This window comes from Nyctibius grandis, chromosome 4 (assembly GCF_013368605.1).
Source record: "Nyctibius grandis isolate bNycGra1 chromosome 4, bNycGra1.pri, whole genome shotgun sequence".
In the NCBI taxonomy this organism is placed as follows: Eukaryota; Metazoa; Chordata; class Aves; order Nyctibiiformes; family Nyctibiidae; genus Nyctibius; species Nyctibius grandis.
Genome location: NC_090661.1, coordinates 70811522 through 70836933, shown reverse-complemented (window position 1 = coordinate 70836933; position 25412 = coordinate 70811522). Strand labels below are relative to the sequence as shown.

Sequence of the window (25412 nt, the reverse complement as noted above, 5' to 3'; positions counted from 1 at the left end):
CACTGCCCAGAACTACTTCTCTGCTCCTCATCAGTCCACCTCTCTCCTCCTCCCCCGTCTTGGTGACTCCCAGTCGAGAACTGCCGCAGCAGAAGGGGAGTTCATGACACACACAGACAGCACAGATCTGCAGGTGCTACAACTTTGAAGTTCTGATTTCTGTACCTTTGAATACTTAAAGCAACCCGCTTGGGTTTGTGCTAACAGTTTTAGTGCACACGTTTCCTAGGCCAGGAGTTCCCACGCTGTGATTGAGCTCCCACGAACAGCCTGTAAGCTGTATTAAAGTATTATGCAAAAAAGGCCTGTCACCTTCTCCCTAGAGGAGCTGGGGAACATCTGCTTGTGCACTAAGCATTGCCCAAACAGCTTTGTGACTGCACCTGCAACCATCTACAGCCCAGCCCAAAGACGGGAACTGCCACAGCCGCCTGCAGACGGTAGGAAAAGGTGGGCTTGGGAGCACGCTTCCTTCAGCACACAGACATGGCTCAGCCCTGAGCTGAGGGTGGCTGCTCCTGCTGTTACACAGATCCCTTTCTGTGATCGTGGCAGCCATGCAAACCGGCTGTGGAAACGCCCGTTCTGGGTTTCTAAGATGTATTTAAAAACGGCCTCCAGAGCGAGAGCCAGAAGACAAGTCACCACAAGACAATTGCCACATATCAACATAATTAAAAAGCTACGTGCCTCGGTATGCAGGGCTGAATACTTCAGGCAGCCAACATGAAAACAGAGTCTATCGTAAGTTCTTCAAAATGGACTTCAGCATGGGGTGGAGCAGGCAGCAACATGAAAAGATAAATCCACCTATAGTTTTCTCTTAGGCTTTTCTTCTCTCCTGCGTTTGACTTTATCACATTTCAGATCAAACTGACTTCATATTACACGGCCAACTCAAACTGACTGTTTGGGAAAGATTTAGCCACAATGGTTTGGCTTTTCTGAAGAGTGAGGCTGGGGAAGAATAGCTTTCCCCATGATGAAAAAGAAAAAAATCTCTATAACCATTCAGAAACTCCAAGCTTTGACGCAAAGGCTTGCAGTTTGGCAGAAGGACCACTGTCAGCAACATGCCTTTTGTGGTCCCTGTGAAAATCTGCCCAAATTAGGCCAAGTTGTAAGCCTCTCAAAATCAGTATGCACATGCTCAGTGGAGGTTTCATTGAAGCTGGCAGTAAAGCTCTCCAAAGTTTCTGTCTGCGCTACATATGCTTCATCTTACACTGTTCCTCTAAGGTGCCTGCAACGAGCTTGCCGTATCCCAAGCCTGCAAGAGCCGAGAAAACTTTTCCTGTAACTGCCACGTCTGCCTGCCAAACACCACCGCCGCACTGGGCGCTAGGCTGGAAAACACAAACCATTTCTTCTGAGACTTCAGTGGTTATACGCAGCACGCAGACAGAGGAGTAGAAAGCAGATGGGAAGGCAGGGACGTGTGTCAACAGGAACAGAAGGGGAGAAAAAAATATGCCAAGAGAGGGTACGCAGATAGGTGCAAAGACAAGAGAAATGGGTGTACAGTGCAAGGAAGATTTATAAACGCTGGAGTATTTCTCTTCAGAGCTTCCCACTGGATTTAGGACTCCTTCTGTCTCAGCCTTTCTCCATTATTTAGCAAACATACATGAAATTTCACTATGCAGATGACTGTCCTACCTCTCCTAGTATTTAGCTTACCTAGTGGTTTTCATAGTTTGAAGTAGCAAATATTCAACCAGTGGTCTCGAGGTCCCAAACCAGCAGGCTGACCTCACTTTGGACACAAACTAAGAACAAACATTTCGTCTTAAAATACTTAGGAAATCAAGGTCAGTATGAACTCCCTACTCACGTCCGCTGTGAGATGGTGTTTACTACTGGATTTCCACTCCTCGTTAGTTCTGTGCCTACTCAAAAAACCCACCATCAACACACACTCAGTGTGATACAAACTACCGAGTCTGAACCTAGAAAACCAACTGTTGAGAGACACCAGCCCCGGCTAGATACGTCATTAAGAAATGAGCACAACTTACCCTTCTCAAGGAAGCCTCTGCGTTAACAGGAGTTTCTGGGTGGACCCATTTGGAGGAGGGCAGACCGAGTCCTGAGTAAGCATGTGTTCCATTTGGATACTGCCAAATAATTGGATAAAGCCCTAGCTGATTATAGGAAGCAGAAGGATGAGCTTGTCCAAGAAGATGTGGAGACTGGTGTTGTAACATCTGTTGCTGCTGCTGGTGTGCTAATGCCAAATGGCTTAAGCTGCTAGCATGAGCAGTCTCTAGTCGCGGATGGCCACCCAGCAAGGAGGCAGCAGGCACTCCGGGTAACACTGCAGGAAGTAGATGAGGGTGATGAACAGAATGGTGAGATGCGGTACTAAGGGGGTGAGTGTTAATAGCGGACAAGGGGGCCTGAGCTGAAGACCCAGCTAGCAGATGGGATGAACCAGTTAATGCAGGATGATGAGCGTTTGGATTTAAACAGGTTCGGTGGGATGATGAATGCAGAGGATAATTATGCTGATGCAAATAAGGTGAAATGTGATTAGTTCCTGCTTCTTGTCCAATCAGAGTGGGGTCCCTGTACACCGTGAAATGTTCGTTCTTGTCAATGATAAGAGGACTTTTAGTAGCTTCTAGAGCACTAACTCTAGCTGGAACTGGATGAAAACTAGACCTGGGCAAATCATGATCAGTTTTATTGGCTGACCTTGTTAATCCAGTAGCATGGCTGTTTTGGGAACTAACCTTAGACTTCACAGTATCGGAAGATTGGGTGAATTTAGGCTTAACATCAGGTGACTTTGTTTTAGGATGATCAACTGAAGCACTAGGTTTTGACTTCACAGAATCGGGGACTGGACTTTGTTTACGCAGTTTACTCTCTTCTGCTAGAGAAGCTACGTTTAACGAAGACATAAACGAGCCATACTGCACTTTCTCTTTTTCAGGATTTAAGTGTTCATTTACTGATAACGTTTTTACAACCCCAGGTTGCATCAAATCCGTTTTGTTAACAACACTGCTAACCCAACTTTGATCAGCTTCCTGTTTCCTTGCTTCAAGGAAATTTGCATTTGCAAACTGCTGTTTCAAGTCACTGCTGTGAGATTCTATTTTCTGAACCGTCTGCAAACCAAAGGTACTTGCAGCATTATCCTGGCTCTCCTTTTCAGAGTTGTTTTCATTAGTAATGTCAACAACACATTTTGGAGTAGGAGGTCTGGGTACAAATTGCTCATTTTTTAATTCCACAGTATGATGTTTTTCTGCACTGCACTCTTGAACATGTGGATCCTTGGCATTCTGCTCAAAAGGTGTTGGCTGCTCTGCTGCATGGAGTGAAGATTTTTCCTGCTGATCTAAGATGGATGACTTCAGTCCTTCTGTCTCTTCGTGTTTTTTATCCTCCCGTATTTCATCCCATGGAGACCGCCTATCTGTTAGTGTCTGTTCTACTCCCTCAATAGTTTGGGACTTTCCTTCTTCTCCATTTATCTTTGAACTGTTCTTGCTTTTTAACTCATTTTCCGAATTTTGCTCTGAGGACGAATCTGTTAACCTTTTATTTGAAATTTCTGAGTCACTACTCTCAGAGTAATCCGAGATATTGTCTGTCCGCAGTCTCTTCATATTTAATTTTTTTTCATCCTCTTCAGGTTTTCTTCTTTTACTAAGGAAGTGTTTATTTTTGTTTTTTGCATTTTCTGTAAAAGATAAAAAAAGGTCTATCACATTTTCAGTCTAATAAAGTTTTAAGAAGCTCTCCCTCCCTTTCCAGTAACTGGTTTTACCTCCTCGACCTATATAATCGTATCTTTCTTCTTTCATCTTCTCTTCATCAGGCATGCTGCTATCGGAGCCTTTCCTCTTATTTGGCCGAGTATTCCTCTGTTGCTGGTGCGAATTCTGTTTTGGTGCTGCAGTTTGGGAATTCATTGCTGGTCTGGGACTATTTGCTTGCGCACGCGTATAATGACCCTAAAAATAATTCTGTGATTAATGGACTTAAATGCAATTTTCATTAGCTACTTTAAACATGTATTTTTAATATTTGCAATATACAAAAATACTTAGGTAAAAAGATAAATGTATCTACGTGGACTGTGTTGCTGTTCTGGTTGGAACGAGAGCGTCGGCGTGAAGTGATGCCAATATTTTCACCTTTCAACAAAGAGTGAACAACATCATCTAGAAAGGTCATCTGAACCATAGAAGGATCAACATTCTGAGGTTCTAACACCTGGTTTATTTAAAAAAAAAAAAAAAAAGAAAAAATAATAATCAGCAGATGTTCAGACATTGCCCAATCTGTATTTTCTGTATCAAGTGTTCACCAGTCTATTTTGTCTGCTAAAGACTAATCAGAAAAAACCCTACTTAATCCTGACAAGCAGAAATGACATACGACTCTCAACAAAGGCTGCGAATAAAGTAAAACCAAAGCAAATATGCCTTTACATATCACTGTAAATTAAATAACTTCTTTTTTTAAAAAGAAAAAGTACCCCACCACCACTTCCTTCCCCCCTTCACTGACCTGCAAATCTCAAATTAAAAGACACTGAGCTCTTTCACAGAGTAACCCTTAAGTAGCAATTATAATATACAAATATTTTATAAAATTTATTTAATATGCTACAAAATATACTGCAGAAGCACATTACAATACTGCTTCCAACAGAAGCAAAAGTGCAGAAAGAAAGGAACCAAAACGACTGGAGAGAAGAACTCTTAAGACTGGCAGAGTGCTACCAGTGAGGTGTATTTCAGAAAGAAGGAAATGCTAACGAGGTCTTTAATCAATGTGTCACAAAGTGAACAAAATAATATTTGGGGAAAATTAATTAGAGCAAATTAAGGGAAAGAATGTATCTGAGCATTAGACTAGTCTTTAATTTTTATTGTCACACATGATTTTGTTAGTCATTTCAAGGCAGATGGGTCGTTCTCTTGGTCTCCCGAAACAGAATTCATTACTGCCACTAAAAATACCAGTATTAATTCTTTTTGCAACATCAACTTCAGAAATACAAGTAAAACCCACCACAGTAAATGTAAATTAGGGCTGCAGTAAATGCTTAATTTGATAAATTGCGGAAAGTGGGTATTTCAATTGCTTGGAGGAAGTAATCGCTACTGCAGTGCTACAAGATTTCAGCGCTGAGAAAAGAAATTCTCAACAGAGCTGACAGGGAAGACCAGTTCTTAAAACTAGCCTCACTTCAAAGGCTTCACTAGTCAAATAGCGACGGCTATTAATACCAGCAGGACTGGTATTAACCATATCGCTGCACAAACGTTCAGCTTCAGGATGGTTTTAACTGCCAGCCCGACGCAAAGTCATGCTGTAGCGTCAGCGCAGCGATAGACCCGTCCTGCTGGAACTGCACAACTCGGGGTATTTCAGACCTCCCACGGCGCAGTTTCCTTGCAGCTGTTTCCCGAGAGCCCTGTCTCCAACTCACCTGGTCGTTCATCACCACCATAGTGCGGGTGAAGAGGTCATGGTGGGTGATGATGCCCGTGAACCACTGCGTGGCGGAGTCCTGCCGGTACACTCGCACCCGGTACCCGTTCAGCGAGTACGGACCTTCCGGGGCAGGGAACAGAAAAGCCATTCAGGAATTCAGCAACAAAAATAACGTATAAATGGGTCTTCCTGGCTTCTTAAGCTTCGTAGCCAACATATAGCATGCGTGGCAGGGACAGCAAGCTACAGGCAGCTCTGGCACAGCGCTGCCTGGGGATTTTGCTTTTATTCGGGAAGACATTTTGAAATGCAAATGGTACACTTAAGCATGCTTTAAGGTCAATTATGTTAACATTTTCAACATACAATTTTCTTATCTAACTAAATCTTTCTGCAGCCCTGATGACAAATGATGGGAAAATTCCTGCCTACAAACAGCAACCATAGAAAAGTAATATGAAAGGCTAGAAAGTGGCAGCAGTGGGTTACCCAGAAGCTATTTAACAGGCGAGTCACATGCCCAGCTGCTTTGCTGGCAAAAAGATTTACATCTCGGTGGTTAAGCTCTGCATCTGCCAAGTCTTTCCCATAAGTGACCACAGAGTTTCTCTCCATTACAGCAGTCAGAAAGGCAGCTGAGTGATCCCGTCCCTGCTGTGGCCATGCAGAACATTCAAAAACACACACGCTGTGAAGACTTTAGCTCCTGTTTTCAGCTGTATCAACTGCAAAGAAACCCTGCACACCGACCCTTTGCAAAGATCGGTTTAATTCACCTCCAAATGCACACCGACCCTTTGCAAAGATCAGTTTAATTCACCTCCAAAAGCCCGTGGGGGTGGGGAGATGATACAGTACTTATTTTAGAGTTGGTTTCAAGACCCAGAAATCGAGATTCAACAGTGTTACTCCTGTTCAGTGTCTCACTTGATCATCAGGACCCTAAGCTTCACCACGCTTAGTGTTTATGCAGCATTTTGTATGACAAAGCAACGCTGCCACCAAGCTCAGTTCCAACTGTGTGCGTTTTGCTACTTCTGCAACCAAACCCCAGGTCAGGCACGCAGGAACGGAAGCAAAACCAGTTAGTGACAACCTACAAGAAGCCTAACTTAAATGATTTAAGAGTGCTCAGTTGCTCAACCGCACAGGCCAGGCCAGAATTCCCCTGTCTTTCCTAAAGACCATTTTTTCCCACCCCTGCCCAGTACATTAAGCCAGCTCAAACATCTGCAGCAAACAGGACAGGGACCTCGCAGGTGACAGTTTTCTCTAGTAAAATATCCACATTCACACCACTGGGTCCATTATACTCTCTGCACAAGAAAGTGTGTGATCTTAAGGACTGTTTTTAATGACAACATTGGAGAGATCAAGAGAAGTGCAAAAGCAATAATAATTTAGACATTTCCAAGTGGTCTTAGGGTTTAGTTTTGGAACCTTAGCAAGGCCTTTTGAAATACCTTTTTGCATGGAATTATCTAGGTTTTAAAACATCTGGGAAACAGAAACACCATGCAATGGCACTCTCCTTTCACCCACACCCACATCATTCACTGCACAACTGAAACCTCGAGACCCAGCGAACCCTCTGAGCTACCAGCAATAACTCATCCCCGGAGCACACTTCCAGCTGCACAGACAAGAGTCGGAACTGCGCCAGCCCGGGCACTGCCAATCGCCGATATGTATGGGCAGAAAAAGAGGAAGAATCTGCAAGCTTATGTCTCACATTCCTGGTCTTGGACCAGACGGGGTTCCCGTGGGGACACATTTCCTGATGGCTTCTCTCCAACCCTTACTCCATATGCCCCTGCAAAACGCCTCCAGCTCAGCTCCCACACTTCTGGCTGTCTGACCCAGCCCAACACGTCTTAGACTCTTCATGGCTGTCCCAAAGCTCTGCCTTGTTCAGACAGTCTCAGTAAAATTTTGCCTGTGTCTCTTCGTGCCAATTTCCCATTCCTGCTTTCCTACCCCAGCTCCTCCTCTCTTGCATCCTACTGTTAACTGCACAATGATTTTCAGTCTCTTGCATAACCAGAACCAGCCTCTCCCCGGCTTCTTGTCTCATTTTAGCATTTACGATTCCAGGCCACTAGCTTCCAAGTCCTTTCCCAGTCTTCTCAGCTTACCAGCTCCATCCTCCCTTCTCCATCAGCTTCCAGCTTCTCTTGTACTCTTCTGCACTGACCCACTGCCAACTCCTTTCCTCCTACTCCTTGTTCTAATCTGTTTCTGCCCTTCATCCCAGCTGTTATCCTATCTATTTTTAAAAGAGACTTTATCTACCTTTAAAAACAGTGTGGTTTTTTTTTTTTCTTACGTGCTGCTGGGGTGTCAGGAAGAAGTAGGAAGATTAAACTGCGGTCATACAACACAGGACAGCTCAGCTCCAGCCCAGCCCAGCCACAAGCAGCCATTACAGGAAAAGCCTGGCTTTGTCTCCAGTCCCTGGCTGAATCACGCTCAGCTACACATTGTTGAAACAGCCTGTGCAGCACTATCAGGAAATATCTTCAGGGCTGAAGCACACTCAGTATTTCTAGAGCACTATTATACACACAGCCTCAGAGATTGTAGTGATAATAAATCTAATAGGAAGAAAAAATTAGAGGATTTTAATTGTTAAAAATCAAAGACACTTATACTATGTTCCTTGAACTGGTTTTATTTGTCCCAAAAGCTTTCAACTTGGCCAAGTCTGGGAGGAGTTTGTTTTTTTTTAAAACAAGGAATAAACTACTTTCCTGCCAAACCTACAACCTCTACTGCAAAGCATGCTGCAGTGACTGCCGCCCAAAGAAAAGGTCACCACTGCCAATCTCTTTCTTTAGTCTCATTCTTGTAAATAATTGGACCAGTTTTGACTAAAACTCCCCCTTCTCAAATTGGCATGTTTCTTCTCAAACATTTGGAATCCGATTTTAATGTTTTTCTCCAACCCTCCTCTTTCTGCAGATAAACTGCATTTTAACTGTGATACTCAAAGCAGAAAATACTAAGATATGAGATGATGCTCCAGCATCATAGACAACGAGGAAAAGGCTGGATCCTAAAAAATGCTGTAGCGGATGAAGTAAGAGAATATGGTAATAAACTTAATAGATGCGTCTAGACAAGGCAGAACTGAAGATGTTGCTTAAATTGCAGGGAACAGGAAAATGGTAATAACGGAGAAGGTGAAGAAAACCAGAGGAGGGAGGGGAGGAGAAAGGAAGGATAACACGGCTAGATTACAGCAGGCAGCACTGCTCGAGGGCTGTCCGTAAGCCACTGAAAGGTCTGTGCCAAACGCAAAGTCTCCGTGACCAGGAGCAGATTATGCCCCAGGAGAAGGTGACAGCAGTCTCTGCCAGCTGACCGCTGTCCCGCGGGGCTGAGGTGGTGGTACTGCAACGGCCCTCGCGCTGGATGGCACGTCCCTGCCTGAGGAAGCACGTCTCTCCTCGGGCCACACTGCGTCACAGCAGGTGAGCAAGTGGATTTGAGCTGCAGCTCCTCCTTAGATGAGGAGAGCTGGTCTGCTGCAAGGACGTTTGGATTAGATTCATCTCATCATCTACAATACTCCTAATTTGTGCACTTCTAAGCATCCAAACATCTGTTTGAGAAATTACATAGAATTATATATATAAAGACAAAAATACAGTTCCTGGAATGATGTAAATGAGTTGTGTGGATGTCAGGCTGGCAGTTTCATTTAGATGGCTATTGCAATAATGCCAGGGCTTTGCTCAAGTATTGATTCTGCACCACTGTACACAGAGGCTTTTATAATTGTCTTATTATTGTTACTCTAATGAAACACAATAAACAAGCTCCATTTTAGTTTCCTTTTCATATAGCCCTAATTTGATTTCACATCACCTCTCAACCCAGTTTTGGCTGTAAACTTCATCAACAGATTGTTAACTCATGTTGTACCTGAGGATATTAAGGTAAAATCTAAAATGACTAACACTGACATACCAACTTAGTATCTACACAATTCCACACATCGCTTTTTTCAGCATCCTTTCTCTGTGGCCCATAAGAATAATCATATCTAGTCAAATTAAAAACTACACAGAAGGCAAGACAAGTTTTTACTCTAACTTCAGTATTATACTTACCACATTCCTTTGGTCCTCTAATCTTAGTTTTATCAAAGAAACCAGACAGCAAGCAAACCTCAGCACCATCCTTATAAAATATCATTTACTGCTCCTCTCCCAGTCTTAATTTACAGAATGACTGTTTAAGCATTTTTGTCCTCAAATTGCTTTACTGCTTGCCTGGGGATTTTAATCCAGACCCACAGAGGTGAGTTTCTGCCTCCCATTGCTAGGAATGCCTCTGTAGAGCTGCCTCTCAGTTCTGCAGGAAGTTAATGAATATACTGCAAATGCATACAGTATTTTTATTATCAGCAAGATTGAGCCAAAATAATTTACTCTAATTCATACTACTTTTCACATAACTTCTATCTACAGTGTAAAAATGATGTATGTGTTTGCTGTAACCTTCCAGCATTAGAATTGAGTTACAAAATTGTAACTGATTTGAAAGGCACTTTCCAATCCGGGAGTAAGGGTGTGGGGATCTAAAGTATTCTTCACCTGTGACAGAACTGTGAAGAACTACAAGCACAGACAGATATCGGAGAAGTTATCACACGTAATAGTAACACTACCAGAGCACAGAACAGTTTTAAACATGCTAAAAGGTGCGTGGTTGCCATTCATACACAATTATTTTCTCACAACAAATTTTACAAAATATCTACATTCAGACTAATGATATTCAGCTTTTGCTGTAAGCACTAAGACATCAAACAAGTTAAGAACAGTCTGGAGGAGTCATGCACAGCTTCTTACATAGTCTTGTTGTCTTGTATTAACAAATACTTCCAAAAAATAACTTTCAAGTTAGAAATATATTCTCCATTATATTACAAATGCTAGGGGATGAGCCCCACACAACTAATGGCCTTAAACTAGCTAACACAGAATAAAAATAACACAATTTCCCACATAATTACCTTGCATAAAAATCTCCTGAACCTTTTGTTCCTTTACCCAGGCTTTTACCTCCTCATGTAACTGCGGGTTATCCCTGAGAACTGGGTTTAGACTGTCTACGTCGTCCTAAAGTAGAGATTAAAAAAAGAACCATATGTTATGTTTACTTGTAGCATTTCTGTTTATTTTCCTAGATGTATTTTAAAGTACAACATTAAGTAGTTTGATGCTAATTTTACTGATTGCCTACAGATCCCTGTGTTATTTTTAGAAAAAAAGTACAACATAGTGCTAGAAGTTATTTCATGGGAACATGGTATGTCAGATCCCACATGTGGCCAGACTTGTAAGCTATTAATAGGATCACACTTTCGTAAATACTGTCTTACTACAAGCTAAAATTGCTCTCTAAAGACTTCAATGTTTATAGGTATGCAGAAAGAACGGTTTAAATAATGATTAATCGAATTAAAAAGTTTTCCATATCTGTAAAATTTAATATGGACATACTGAGCATAAACATAGATATAAAGCCCACAAAGATAACGCACAAAAGATAGCTGTATTTTAAGAGAAACAAACATTCTGAGAGAAACACCGTTACTGATTTTCAATATGTAGGTCTTTGTTAATTAGGTAATTTCAAGTAAGACATGCTTTAATTTTTATTTTTGTTATATTCAGTTCTCCTCGAAAAGATCATTTTTTCACTATTTGAGTAGGACAACATCCTGGAAATTAGGACATATTTGGTGGCACTGTCCTAACAAGGAAAAACTAGGCACAAAATCTGTTTCGTGCTCTTGAAAGCATGGCTTAAATCATCGTTCATCTCCAAGCTTTTACAATGCCTATTTCTGAGGCTGCAGCAGAGAAATAAAGCTGCACCGCAGCCTGGCGACTCCTCGTGCAGAAAACAGCCTTGGAAATCCGTGAGCTGCAGGAACATTCATTTCTGCCAAGAGAACTTCAGACAGCTAAAATAATCAGAGCAATTCTCCACATACAAAATGTAAAATGTTTTATCAGTACTGCAGCTGAGATCAAGTAATTTCTTTCCTTGATCTCCCACAAGTTCCTTCATGTTTCACAATTCATTATGAACAGCTCCAGCCACACAATATAAAGACACAAGCAACACTCAGGGAATCGTGCATCGCTGCCAGGCCCTCAAGTGACATGAGCAATTTCTCTCTGTTCATCTGGAGGAGATTATTCCTGCTAACCCACTGATCACAGGACGTCTATTTCAAATTCAAAATTCACTTCCTGACACTTGAAGAGTTGCTGTGCTCCATTATGCAGAATGCATCAATGCTTCGGCTATTAGAGAAGATTATTCTCTCTCCTTATGCCTTTGAAATGGATATGGCCTTGGATCCAAAAGGAATGGTCAAGACGATCATTTTAATATATGTAAAGTGGAACAAAGTAAAAGTGAAGGCGAGTATCAGCAGGACCTCTACCACTAGGTTAAAAACACCAACCAGGCAAGTATGTTGCCAGCATTATCAGAGACACAAGAGGGTCAACACTAAAATTTATTCAAGGATGGCAGACTAGCAAAACACTTCGTCCAGAGGCAATCTAAAATGGGTATTAGCTGTTCCACTTTCCTGTGCAAATCCATTTTTGCATCAATCCTACATACAGAAGCAACATCACCACTGGAAAGAGGGAATGATTTGCCAGGGGAACCCAACAGACCCTGGCACTGGAGCTGTATGATGATCACTCACCTGTCCTCCTTCCTAAGCACCCACTCTCACAGCAGCTGCAAGAGATTCCGGTACCAAAAAATTTCCCCTCTCACATCCACAAGCATTAGACCTAAGCAACAGACAGAGAGGCACTGCAACACCAGGAGTCTGGCTGACTTAAAAATGCAGTTAATATGCAGATCTTATATATTCTGAATAATTCCTTCAGTCCCACCTAGGAAAATTTACATTATCTTTTCAAGACTATACCCATTGATCAGGTACCATAAAGTCAGCCCTGCTACTCTTTAATGTTATTCTACTTCACTGAGTTCTCTAAGCAAAGTTTTTGAGTCTCTACGTTGTCTTGAGCCACACTTGATTTGTTTCTGAAAGCAACACACACTGATGCTTTTCTTTTTTTAGATTTCACATCCTTCCTAAGCATCTTTGCCTTCTTTGAACTTGACACTGAAGATACTGGTGATCCTGCAGACAGTACATTTGAACCATTTTTGTTCTATCTCCTATTCAGATGCATGACACATCAGTACCTTTGATTGAGAGAGCTTCATGTGAACACTTAGAAGAGGAGACTGCAAAGTCCATTTTCCTCACGCTTGGAGAAAGATGAGCTCATCTCAAAGATGAGCTACAAAAAGCACAAGTGAGGTCAAAGATCCATTACACAAACTGCACACAGGTATGACTGGGATTATGTAGAGGGTATCAAAGAGAACCCAGGGTTTCTAAATATACACACACAAAACACATTTAACATATCATCAATTATTGGGAAAAAAAGAAGTGTTTTGCTTCTAGACAAGAACATGCTATACATTGGTAAATGGAAATCAGTACAGCAAAGCAAAACTGTAGCTGACAACCGAAGCTCAGTATCAAGATACTAAAAAAAAAAAAAAAAAAAGGTTTCTGAAATCTCAAAAATTCTGTTCTTTTGTGTGCATATTACATATATCTATGAAAAAATGTGTGTACCAAGACTGGCCTTTTTCCACCATCAATCTTAAATCTGAACGTCTGGAAACTAGGAAATTAACTGCATAATGTGTTAAACTATAAGGGGATGGCCTTAAGCACACTGCTCTAGTACACAGCACAAACTTTAGCAAAAACAGAGAGACAGGGCAACAAGCAAGGCTGATGACTTGCAGTCTCTTCCCTGTCTTAGCACTGAAGATGAGCTGCATCTGCTGTCACTGAAGTGACTCTGCAGTGCCCAGTCTTCTTCCTTACCCTGTATTTATATTGCTCAAGAAACAACTCTGTCTACAGATTTGAACCTTGGCAATTATGACCTTCAGTTTTCCCCTCCTTCTCGGTCAAAGTAGCAAGACTGAGAGACCAACCCACAGCAGAATTAAATGCCCTGTAGGATTTTCCTCTAAACTTTACCTCATTTGAAAGTAGTTTTACTCAGAAAAGTAAATATGGTACCCCCTCTCCTAGACTAGTTTTTCCGCAAGTCCTGGAATACCTTCTCCAGAAGAATGTCAATGCTGGTTTGAAATCCTTATGAAATGCAAATCAGAATGCAAATCAAATAAATGGGACTGCAATTTTCTTCTTTAAATCTACTGTAGGAAGCTCTTTATGTACTTCATACAGCAGTGCCCCTTGCTCCACAAATGACTATATGCAATACTGAGATGATGAGAAATGGTGTATGGGCTAGAAAGATATGGTCAAGATAACCCTTCCTGCCCTTCTGGAAGACAGTCACATGAACCAATGTGACTGTCAGAAGCTTGCCAACCTATGTTAGGTTTTATCTTTGCTGTTATTCTTCCTTCTTTCCAGACCAAAAGGGGAATTCACTTCTGGTGTAGCGGACTTTCTGCTTAATTATCCAAGAAATACTTTAGTCAGCTGCATGTCTCTCTCTGCAAGAATTCTCAACCACTGGGAACATGCTCAACTCCTAGGAAGTCCCAAGAAGAATAAAGAATGAAATTTTCCCAAATAAAAAACTGATCCAGTGTTTTTCTGAGTACATCTGTTTTTTCTTCCGGTGCAAAATCATAGAGTAGGCTGGTAACTACAGACCACACCATCAGGTTAAGATACCACGCTGTTCTAACCAGAAAGTAGAAGTCTTTGTTCACAGAAGCATTTTAAGAAAGCTTGTTTGAACAAACATAATTTATCATTCAAAGCCACAAGTGAACAAGTGCAGATCACTTATAATGCTTCTACATTCCTTTAAGTCATCAATCAAACAGGAATTTCAAAGACAGTACCAACAGAAAAACAACTCAAAATCCAAATACATACAGAAACCTCCTACTCAAGCCCCATGCACAAACAAAATACTGTCCAAGATACTGAGAGGCACCCCTGGATGAGCCGAACCTGCGCACTGCCCAACCAGCACACAAAGTGCCTTCTGAAAGGCTCAGATGACCACAAGCTCCATGTCCCTTTTGGGCCGCTGGGCATGTCTGTGGTGGGAACGCCTGCCCAGTTCCACAGCTCTCTACCTTCCCAACAAGGCCTGCGCTACTGAAGCAAGATGTTTCCTCAGCCATTTTAAAATACTTCTCCAAGTCATTATGCGCAAACTTGAGGGGCAGAAACGAGTTCATTAAATTGAGAGATGAAACCCTGGATCACAAAAGAGCAGCGAAAAAGTGGATTCAAGTAGCCACCCCTACCCCCAATCACAGAGCCTGCACGTGGCTTATAGGAGGGTACAGAAACTCCAGTCAGCTGTCAACTCTCCATTTTCAGTGCATGAGAAGAGGAGAGCTGACAATATGAATTCCAGGAAAAACAGGCCTGGAAAACCAGTGGTTTGGCACTAAAAAGGCTTCTATCGGAGCCCTGAAGACCAAGCCTCAACACACGCTATGCATTAGAACCTGCAAGTGCTTATTTGGGAAAATAAACACAGTGTCTCTGCATTTGGCTTCAATGCATCAAGGACATCTTTTTAATATCAGTAGGAACCCATTTCAGCTAGTGTTTTACAGAGAAAGACTAAGTAGATTTTGCAGTCCTCGCAAAGGTCAACACCACATTAGTCCTCACCATCTGTGGCTTAATTAACTAGAGCTTCCTCTGGCTGCTTAGAGGTTTTCTGATAATTTAGGACACGAATTAAATGAAAACTAGTACATAACCAACTTGAGAGTCCTGTTTACAATGTTTATGCAGTATGCGCTGCACACAGAAATAAGCATTTGGTTAGAACTTTAATGGTAAAGGGACCACATTTAAATCCAAACAGTGCAAATGAAAAATTCAGAGATCAAAGTGTTAAAAGCTTGAACCTTCAGTTTTCTTCTTGTTTCATGAGTTAGTATCTTGAAGCCGGTTTCTATAAAAGGAGCCTCCCACCCTTTTTTCCCCCTTTTTGCACAAAATCGTTTTTACAACTGCATGGAACTTCAGCTGCATAGAAATTTCATTTGGAAGTTGCAGTCTGAAAGACAAGGAACAAGGTAAGTCAGCACCTGCCAACCGATTGCCACAACAGTCTTCAGAGAGCAGGGGCAGCAAAAAGTACTGTTTTTAAAATCTAGACTGCTGAGAATTTATACTAGTCCTTTAATGTCATCTTTTAGAAGATTACTTTCTCCCATTAAAAAAAAGTAAATGCCTTACCTGCACCCAGCCTCAAACACATCCATGCGTATTTCTACCCCTCGTTCGAAAGGTCTGTACAATTCTCTCCTTATTTTCATTCCTCAATAACCAGTCTTTTCTTTTTTTCCTACTCTTTTATCTATCACTGTGTCACCTGACATACCTGATTATATAACTGATCTGTAATCTCCTTCACTGATTATAGCTTTTTAACAAACCTTCGATCTTAATATTGCCATGCCCAACATCAGGGTGAGCAGGGAAGAAACCCCACAAAACAAAACACTGACACAAAATCTGGGTAGGCAGAATACCAAAGACCTTAACACCACCATCAGCTGGTAGTACCCCTCTGCCACGCTACAAGACTTTTTTCCAGTGATAGAAGATGCGAATATAACTAAAACACAGAGAAACTGGCAGCAACCGACACCCTTGAGGGTATCACCAGGCAAGCGCTGCCAAAGCCACACGGACCGAACCAAAACCCTATACGGAAATCATAAAATTTAGCTGAGCCTAAAATATACAGATCTTCTGTTGCTTCATCCATCTTTCTAGACACGTACGCACACATCAATCACCGGTAAACAGTGTATTCCTTACTCCTTTCTGACAAGTGAACGCTAGCCAGAAACACCAAGGCTACAGAAGGCCAGGAAGTTTTTTGGGGAGATGGTAACTTCCCAGGTTACCTTAAACGGCTTTGTCTGAGCGGAGAGAAGAGGCTTAGGCTTACCAGGCGACGCTAGCGCTTTCCATGCAAACCCAACCCACTCCTGACCTATTTTCTGCTGTTCCGAGCGCACAGTCACCATTTACCTCGTTCAAACCCAGCAGCTGCTGGGCTACATCTGAAGCAGTTAAGTCAAGCTTGAAGGCACAACCGTGACCCCTAAAGCAGACACGAAGTCGAGCCGAGGTCAGCCCTGCTCGCACGTGCACGGAGGCACGGCGCGTGGGAAAAGGCAGGGACGGGCAGCCACGCTCTCGCTACGTGCAGAGCCCAGGCGAGAGAACAGAGATAACTAATCCCTTCCCACCAAGGGGCTCCGAACACATTGTTCAGGAAAGAACAAAGGTTTATAGATATTTTGGACCACGAACATTTAAGATGAGGGTTATTTTCAGTGTCTAACAGCAACAATTGCGTTTCTATAAGTAGAAAGTTCATACTACCGGAAAAACTGAAGACTAAAAATTCAGTAATTTTCCAACTATCAGTAACCAAACTTAGTATCTCTCAGGAAAAGCTACCAACAATTTTTCTTTTGCTCCCGACTCTTCCCTATGCCTAATACTACTCCCCACACACTCCTACTTCCTTCCTCATTTCACCTGTTCAATAATTAAAGAGCTGACACCGACTTTAAAATTTTAATTACCAGGTTTGAGAATTAGGGGAGCAGGGCTGCATACGCTTCTCCAAGTCATGAATTTTCAAGCTTGAAGAAGCATCATTGCACCAATTAGTTCAGTTCTGGAGGGATAACTCACACCCCTAAGAATACCAGAAAGTTTTTATCAACTTTAGTAAGATTGTGCTATGGAAAATACATTAAAGTTATGAACACAAATATACAGGACAAAGTATGACTTGTAGTTTAATATTTTCCGTGGTCTTAACTCACAAACATGAAAATAATCAGATATTTGCCTTCCTAGAAGGCTACCAATGCCTCAGGTGAAGTAGGCACGCTGGAAAACTTGCTTTTTACAAGTCAGTTCATTATTCCTGTAGCTGCAGATGAGAATCGAGCATGGAAAGGCAGAAGGGAAACTAGAGCAGCATATGGAACGAGCGCGCAGCAGGGAAGCAAGCAGCCACCAAATGGATAAGCAAAACCAAGCTTGGGCCAGGCAGATACTATCACAAAACAAGGTAAAAACTGCTCTAGTGACTTCTACAATAGTTTTGCATTTGAAAACAGAGATTAAAAAAAAATAGATGACCCTTATGCTCATGGGTTATGTCACCCTCTCTTTGAGCAGCTGGGACAGCGTGCTGTCACTGTAATTCCTATCTGGGTCCTGATGTGATTTACAGATTAGAAAGAAAACAGGAAAACTACTTGGTGTGACCGAGTGGGACAGAAAACAAAATCTCCTGGAGTGACAGACGTATCTTTTAGCATCTGATCTAAAGACTTTCCCAAACAAGTGGCTCCTATTCACAAACCTGGCGGGCTGTCAGCTTCCCCTTAGAGCACTGCGGTGACCGTTTGTATTACTTATGTTCTTCTCCACATACAAACAAATCCCAGGTCAAGTGAACAGCACTGCTCCATGTCCATCTTCTCCCTCATTTTGATGACACAGCCATACATTTGCTTTTCTTTTGTTTTCCTCTGAATCACAGCAGGCTCCATACATTTATCACCACCGTCTCAGCAATATGCAACTTTGTCCTAACTTTGCATTTTGTTTTATCTACCCCTAAGAGAAACACAGAGCGAGTACCGGTCCTACCCCCCTCAGCCAGTAACTCCCAAGCCATGCGGTGATACTGGAACAAGCTTTTTGAGTCACTTACCAAGCAATTCAACGCCACTATGGGAAAAGAAACCTCAAAGTGCAGACGTTTCCCTGAAGCAAGCAATTAGCAGAACGAAGTTGATGCTAACAAGGAAAGCAGCTAAGTGAGTAGATTGGAGAAAAATCTTTTGTACATTGATATTAAAATTTAAACTGAGACCCAGACATCATGTGAATTGTGAACAGCCTTCAGAAGGTATCTAACAACTCCCCAAACTATATCAGCTGAAGGACAAGCTGTATGGATTGTGGTGTCTTTAAGCAAAAAAGGAAGTACATTCTGTTGCTCATCAGTTGTCTGGACTACTGGGCTGCTAGAAAGGCCGTCTAACGCCCCCAGAAATCAAGCCAAGAGATCAGTTCTTGCCCAGAGACTGACCATTTTACAGAAGACACATCTTCCTTGCATCAGGGACAACAGAAGTTACTTGCGGCAGCTTCAACTGGCAGAGTTAGAAAGCTGTATGCTGCCACCACAGATAATGACGGACTGGATAGTTCATCTCTTATCTCGGGGTAATTACCTCCATCAGATCTTTTATCAGTTGCATTACTCAGCAACACAGTATTCTTTGATGAGACTACTGATAACTAAAAGCTTACTGTATTAAAGAGCAAAGGTCTCTCAATTCACATCTGCAGAAGAAAACTGTAAAACATGTGGCACGCTGACAAGAGCTCCTAGAATCAACACCACCTCCTAGAAACCTGCATCACAGGATCTCACTCTTGTGAACAACACTCTGCTCTGTAATTTGAACTACCACTAACTTACGACTACCAGCAGTCACAGAGCTACCAGGTCTCTTCTGCAAATGTCCTCAATCCTGTTTCCCAAATCTGAACTCTCCAGGCGCTCGGGGAACATAAAACTTTCCATATCCTTTCCCCCCATAACTCGTTAGGATTATGGGCAGAATACAAATCCTTCCCAACAATAAAAAAATCTTAACCATTTTTTTTTGTCAAGAGAAAAGAATACATCAGATATCTTCAAAATGTTCTTGAAAGCCAGCTTCAGTGGAGTTTGGCCAAGTTAATTACTATTACATTTCAGGTTTTATTTTCAAGTGGTTTTCCTGCACTTGTTTGAAAACATGTTTCTTAGAATAGTGCTACATAACAGTGTTGGCCAACATGCTGGCAATATGAAAGCAGTTCCGAATAAAACACATTTCTATCATGTTTTCAATGAGTACCGCTGTATTTGCACAGAACTTTTCCGAGTTAATTTTCAATAGGATTTAAGGCAGCACTGCACAGAAGCAAAGCATCTAGGCTGGGAAAACAATTTGCACATTTTCTTGCAGAATTTCATTCAGAAGAACAAACTTCTCTGGTCTCAGCGATACGGTGCAGAGACTCTCCAACCGTCTGGCTGGGCATTCAACAGCGAACCCATCACTATGCAAACGTGGAAATGCTGCCTCTGCTCCAAGACAGCATCAGAAGCAATGCAGCCATCATCACGTCCTTTTTTTTCCTCCTAAGAGCTCGGTTCTGACCTGCTCGAGCCATTTTAGGAAATTTCCCTATAAATAACAGAGGTCTGACCAGCTGGGATGTATATCATATTTGGATTAACACTACAGCTCTCTGCAACTCTGGAGAAAGCAGTGGCTGTGCCTTTTATAGAACAGATGAATAATGGTCTTGCAAAGAGGAAAGATTAAATTACTAATCAGAAAAGAGGGACGTTTCAGTTGTTGCTGCAGTAAGCTGCTTGGGGTAAACTCAGGAAAGTCATTCAGTGTTTAAAATTGATACAATGCTCATCTATTTCACAGTATTTTTCTGTTGATAAATCTACTAGCACAAAGAACTAATAAATTCATATTAAAAACAGAATTCAAGACTGAACTACACCACTTTGGGGAAAAAAAAAAAGCCTGTCAAGCACCATATTTAAGCCACCAAGTCTTATGCATCCTGAAATCTGCTTTAACCTGATATTATCTCTCGTATACCAAAGTGGTGTGGAGTGGGGAAAAGGAGACAGCAAAAGGGAAGAAAACATTCACATCGGGTAAAACCTCAGCTTCTATGGTTGAAAAACAATGTCTAAACTGTATGCTTAAAATTCACTACTAAAATCATAAAATACAGAATAATTTATGAGATGCACAGAAATTACTGTGCTTCAAACCCATTTGCTCAGCAAAAGCATACTAAAATACTACTCCAGTAATGCCGGCAGACACACACGAGAAAAGGGGAATGCAAGGAAATAACAAGAATAGTTAATTTTAATTTCATTCAAAAGACAGGAAATGTTTGCTGGATTGAAGGGCGGGGGGGGGGGGTGTGTGTCAGTATTTACAAACAACGGTAGTAAAAAAACCCTTAGAACTATATTTAATTATGTAGTATACTGTTAAAAAGAAATGAAGTTTGATCAGGAAATGCACTGTACACCAAGCCCTATACATCAAAACAAATACTGCACTTTGTTTTATTAGAAAAGTTATTTCAATATCGAAGAAAATAGTCAAGTTTATATAAAATTACTTGAGTTTCTCCCCAGATGTCTGGCCTGGAAAACGAAATCCATACACACACCTGGAACTGCTATAGCTCTCAACCTCTACTAACTGCAGCTTGCTGAAGGCTGTGGAGCAGTTCTCCACTAACCCTAGACTACAAATCAGTACTTCTGTTAGGTGTTATTTCAAAAATACATTTTGTAAGAAAAAGTTATAGAGTAGCAGCCCTGAACAAAGCAGTGTTGTATCAGAAGAAGGAATAAAAGCAAACAAAACCATGAGCACCTCATCAAATGAGCTGTTGTGTTTATCACGTCAAGCGACAGCTTAGTTCTGGTAAGAACACGTTTCAATAAAACTCAGTTTCCCCCTACCTGAAATGCAGGAAGATGTGCTCTTCCCATGCACTCCCATGCAACGACTGCAGGATTTTACTCTCATTCACACTTCAGAGTTCCCCAAAGCACTAAGGATTCCCAATCCCAACATACAGCAACTATTTGGGAAAGCAAGAACATACTGGCAAAGCACCATCTGGTTATGAAGAAATGAAACAGACTTCTCTAGGAGCTGACTTTGTGTCTCGATTATGGAAATACTGTTGGTCAAGAACATCACATAAGAAAAATACTTTAAACTTTCACTTTTAATAAATCAAATGTGAAGACTGAAAATTTTAAGGACACAGAACCGAGGATAAAGAACCCTTACTACTGAATGGTACTTTCAATGGGCTTTTACTGGTGAAAAAAGTAATCGTTTGTGATCAAACACAGGAAGTTCCTTACCCAGAAACACTGAATGGATTTGTAAATTCAGTAATCCCAAGACTGCTTTTGAGAAGCACTAAGTTATTTCAGTGAAAGGATTTGATCTTCACCTTCAAAGAAGAAATAAGCTTTGTTCTATCTGTTCTGTTTTGAATTCCTAACTTTTACATTATTTATTTCATGCTATCTCCTGGAGTAGGATTAATGAAGTCAGATCATTTAACCGACTGTGATTTTTGAAAAATTGTGGGAAGAGTAAAACGAGTTTCTCTACAACAGTGGAAGGAAACCTGTTCCTATGGACTTGAGACCTACTTACACTGTAGCAACCTCAGCTTATCCCAGGGACCTCACAACTCTTTTTCCCTTCCTCCTCGTGTATCTTCCCACAGCCTTCAGCAGCTCCACCTGAACACCCTCCTACTACCTGGAGGAGCAACACTATTTGTGGCAGCTACTCCACCCGTCTGCTGACTGATGGCCTCCCCTCCATGTTGCTGATTTCCCTAAGGCTTGTCAGATCTGGAAGAACTCCACTCCTGCATTAAACCTCGATGATAGAAACAAAAAAAGTGACTAAAGTCCTTATTTTTGAAGAAAACAAGGTAAAATAGAAAGGTACAATTTTATTCCACCTATTTTGAGAATAAAGACAGATGAAGTCCTCGGGGAAGCAGCTCTTTTTGAAAGGAACGCACAAATACAAGCTTAGGAGAGACGATGTACATCTATCTCCCTCTGACTCTACAAATGGAGGCTACCAATCCCTCCTCCCTCATCCCTCTCTCCTTGCGACTGCTCTGATGAACATCTTGTGTCCCACGTGTAACAGGGAGCGAGGACGGGTATGAGTCATCTGACCCACTTCTAGCTGGATGCGGCCTTTTGCTTCCCCTCACGTTGGAACCGTACACTTAAACATAGATGTGTTGGTAACAAGCTGTTTAGACCATCATTCTGCACAACGCTGCCAGAGAAGCCAGCTGGACTGCTTGTGGGTGGTCCAGACACCAGAGACATGGGAAAGAAGAGAGACGGCTCTTAAAGAGAATGCTGAGAAGAGTTAAAGATGCAGAAAGTTGTATGTGCCTCTGTCACTCGTGGAGGAAACGAAACCAGGAGGCGAGCACACGACGACCACAGCCATCAGCTGGCTGGCACCAGGAGCTCCTGAGCTGCTTCTGTCAACCTCAAAGGGTGGGACCAACCCAAAAGCTCCTGCCCTCCTGGTCAGCTGAGGTAGGAGTTTATGGGAAAAGCAATTTTCAGCTGCACTAGCTATTTTTAAACCTGAAGTTTAAAGTAAGAGAAGTCTGAAAGATGAGTGCGCTGTATGATTATGGGGTGCTTAAAATACAGACAGAAAAATATTATTTATCCCTGTTTCAAGACATTTAAAGAATTTATGTGTACATGTTATTACTACACAAGCCTTGCTCCACGATTGACTTGCCCTTATGAGCAAACCCAAAAAGTCATGAAACCCAAAAGCATCCAGGCCTCAAATACCCCATGTCTGCCCATAACAGAAGAGGAGAGTATGAGAGTTGCACAAGGCCATTTTCTCAAGCCTTACTTCATGGCATGTAGAATTAGAGTAGGTAATAGACCAAGTAAGATCAGCGCAGTTATTAGATCCTGAATCTGAGGCACCTACTTCATGACTGGTGAAAAAGTTTATTATTATTACCTCAATAACCTTCAAGGTGTGTTAGATGTTCGACCTGTCAGCTCTCAGACATGCAATGCACGTTTAGAAAGAGAGCAAAGTACAGACGCCTATCACTGTGCATGTACACGTCCCACGGGGGATTGCTCAGTGCCCTCCCTATCTTTGCATCTGCAACCATCAGCACAGATGTAGACAGGCAGACCTTGCCATTTTGAAACGCTAAGGCAACCAGGCCTGACTTAAAAAAAAAAAAAAGTTGTTCTGAAGGAGAATGTGAACAAGTAGGGTGGATGCAAGAGAGATTCCACCACAGAGAAGAACTGAAGTGTGTTCTTGATTCATTCTTAGCAGGGTTGGGTTTTTTTAAGCCAAATATGCAGGAAGGCTTTTTGAAGACTGTGCACACTCTTCCACTTCCTTCCTTGAGTGGTGAAATACCCTCTTTGCAGGAGGTTTAATAATTGTGAAGGAACTTCTTTTGAATTCTTTGCCCTGGCTCAGCTGTGCACATTTGTGCCAGTGCTGTGTGCTCACAAATCCTTTGGACAAATATCACACACACACACAAAATGTGTATGTATAGATTTGGAAATATATAATCTATCACAGAGCCTGCTCTGCCCGACCCAGACACACAGCTGAAATGCACTGACTGCTTGGGCAAAGCAGTCTTTCCAGGTCTTTCTATAAGCATATTTTATTACGGAAAAAACACGACATAAACCACTTTTTGTTATTCTTTATTTGCTTGTCCAAAGTATAATGCAGTTGACTCCAGCTGCTTTGGCCCGTAACAGCAGAATCACACACTTGAGCCTAACAGTGCCCGTGACGGGTACTGCCAAACACCACCCAGACAAAAACACCACGCTGATGAGGTCACATATACCATATGCTGAGCTTTAATAGTTCACATCCCCATCTATAGTCCTTCAAGTAAACTACAATGCTTAAACACATTAAGGCACGATCAGCTTTGCTGCTGCTTAACTTACTGCGTTTATCATAACGAACAGACACACAGCTGTCACAGAACAGTACAAGTAACTTATTCTTACAGAAAACCATTTCAGTTCTAATTATTTGATTTAGGTCACACTTGTATTTGTGTAGGCTTATTGTATTTTTGCTTAAAATATTCTAATAACAATCATATTTGAAAGTGTGTTCATTTTCAATCTATAGCAAGAGCCACTACAAAACCCACCACATATGTCAATTTTTACTTAATCACAAAATATACATGATATATTGTGAATGCAACGTAGAAACACATTAAGGACCTCACTTACACATCACATTTCAAGACTGCATTTCCTACAGATACTAGTAGGACATAGAAAATTCATATTGTAAATTTCATGTCTGACACTTCCTGCAAAGGAGCATTATTCTCATTTAATTGCCAAGCAAAGTACCACGGCAAACGTTCATATCTGCTTTCTCCTCAAGATCCCCTTGTCACCACCATGAAGAACTACATGACTAAACGGTCTGACCATCCCAGATTAATGAATGAGTCATTCTCAGTCACACACAAGTTTCACGTAGACAATAATACCGTTTGTATCCTCTGTGAAGCAACAGAGACAAAAGCCACCGTAAACAAGCTGTAGGTTGGTGTTTAAGGCACCACACATACAGAATCCAAGGATTTTTTTATGGAGAAGGGCAGGATTCAAAGCAGCACACACATAAGGGAAAAGAAAAATCATGTAACTCATTTAGCTGTAAAGAATCAATTCACTGGCAAGTGTAATACTTGCTACAGAAAACCTTGTGAAGATATGAAAGAATGGAAAAAGGCTAATATAGCACAGCTGCACACCCTACTTTTAGCAATGATATTAATCTAGCTCTTACGAAGGTTGCTGAATCTCTTAACAATTGAAACGTTTATTTATGCAAAGAGCAGACATGGCATGGGAATCCGTGGTTCATGATTCCCCAGTGAGTCCTGCCAAAGTCTCTTTGCTCTTGTTCTGGAAGAACCACTTCTGGTAACGACAGCAATTTAGTTCTTTGCCTACTCAAGCTTTGTTTCTCCTGCCAAGACAAAAAGGATGCCAAGTGTGCCGTGTTCTTTGCCTTGAGCAGTTGTCACCTTTCAACTGGACAGCATTACCTTATTCATGAAGCCCTTCAGCCCAACAGTTAGTTAAACAGTACTGCGTTTTTTG

General features: G+C 41.7%; 1 protein-coding gene across 9 annotated transcripts in view; it reads right to left on the bottom strand.

Moving 5' to 3' along the window:
* The window catches only part of JMJD1C (jumonji domain containing 1C), a 110007-nt gene that overhangs the window by 27894 nt on the left and 56701 nt on the right, over window positions 1-25412 (bottom strand). For 4 of the 9 annotated variants that reach the window (XM_068397426.1, XM_068397425.1, XM_068397429.1 and 1 more), the window contains exons 3-7: window positions 10484-10589; window positions 5456-5580; window positions 4087-4230; window positions 3782-3968; window positions 2019-3694 (exon numbers count right to left, since the gene is read on the bottom strand). In XM_068397426.1, the coding sequence (XP_068253527.1) occupies window positions 2019-3694; window positions 3782-3968; window positions 4087-4230; window positions 5456-5580; window positions 10484-10490 (2139 nt within the window). In that variant the 5' untranslated portion in view covers window positions 10491-10589. Of the gene's footprint in view, window positions 1-2018; window positions 3695-3781; window positions 3969-4086; window positions 4236-5455; window positions 5581-10483; window positions 10590-25412 lie in introns of those variants that run through there. The other 5 variants (XM_068397421.1, XM_068397424.1, XM_068397422.1 and 2 more) reach the window with 3 other exon arrangements.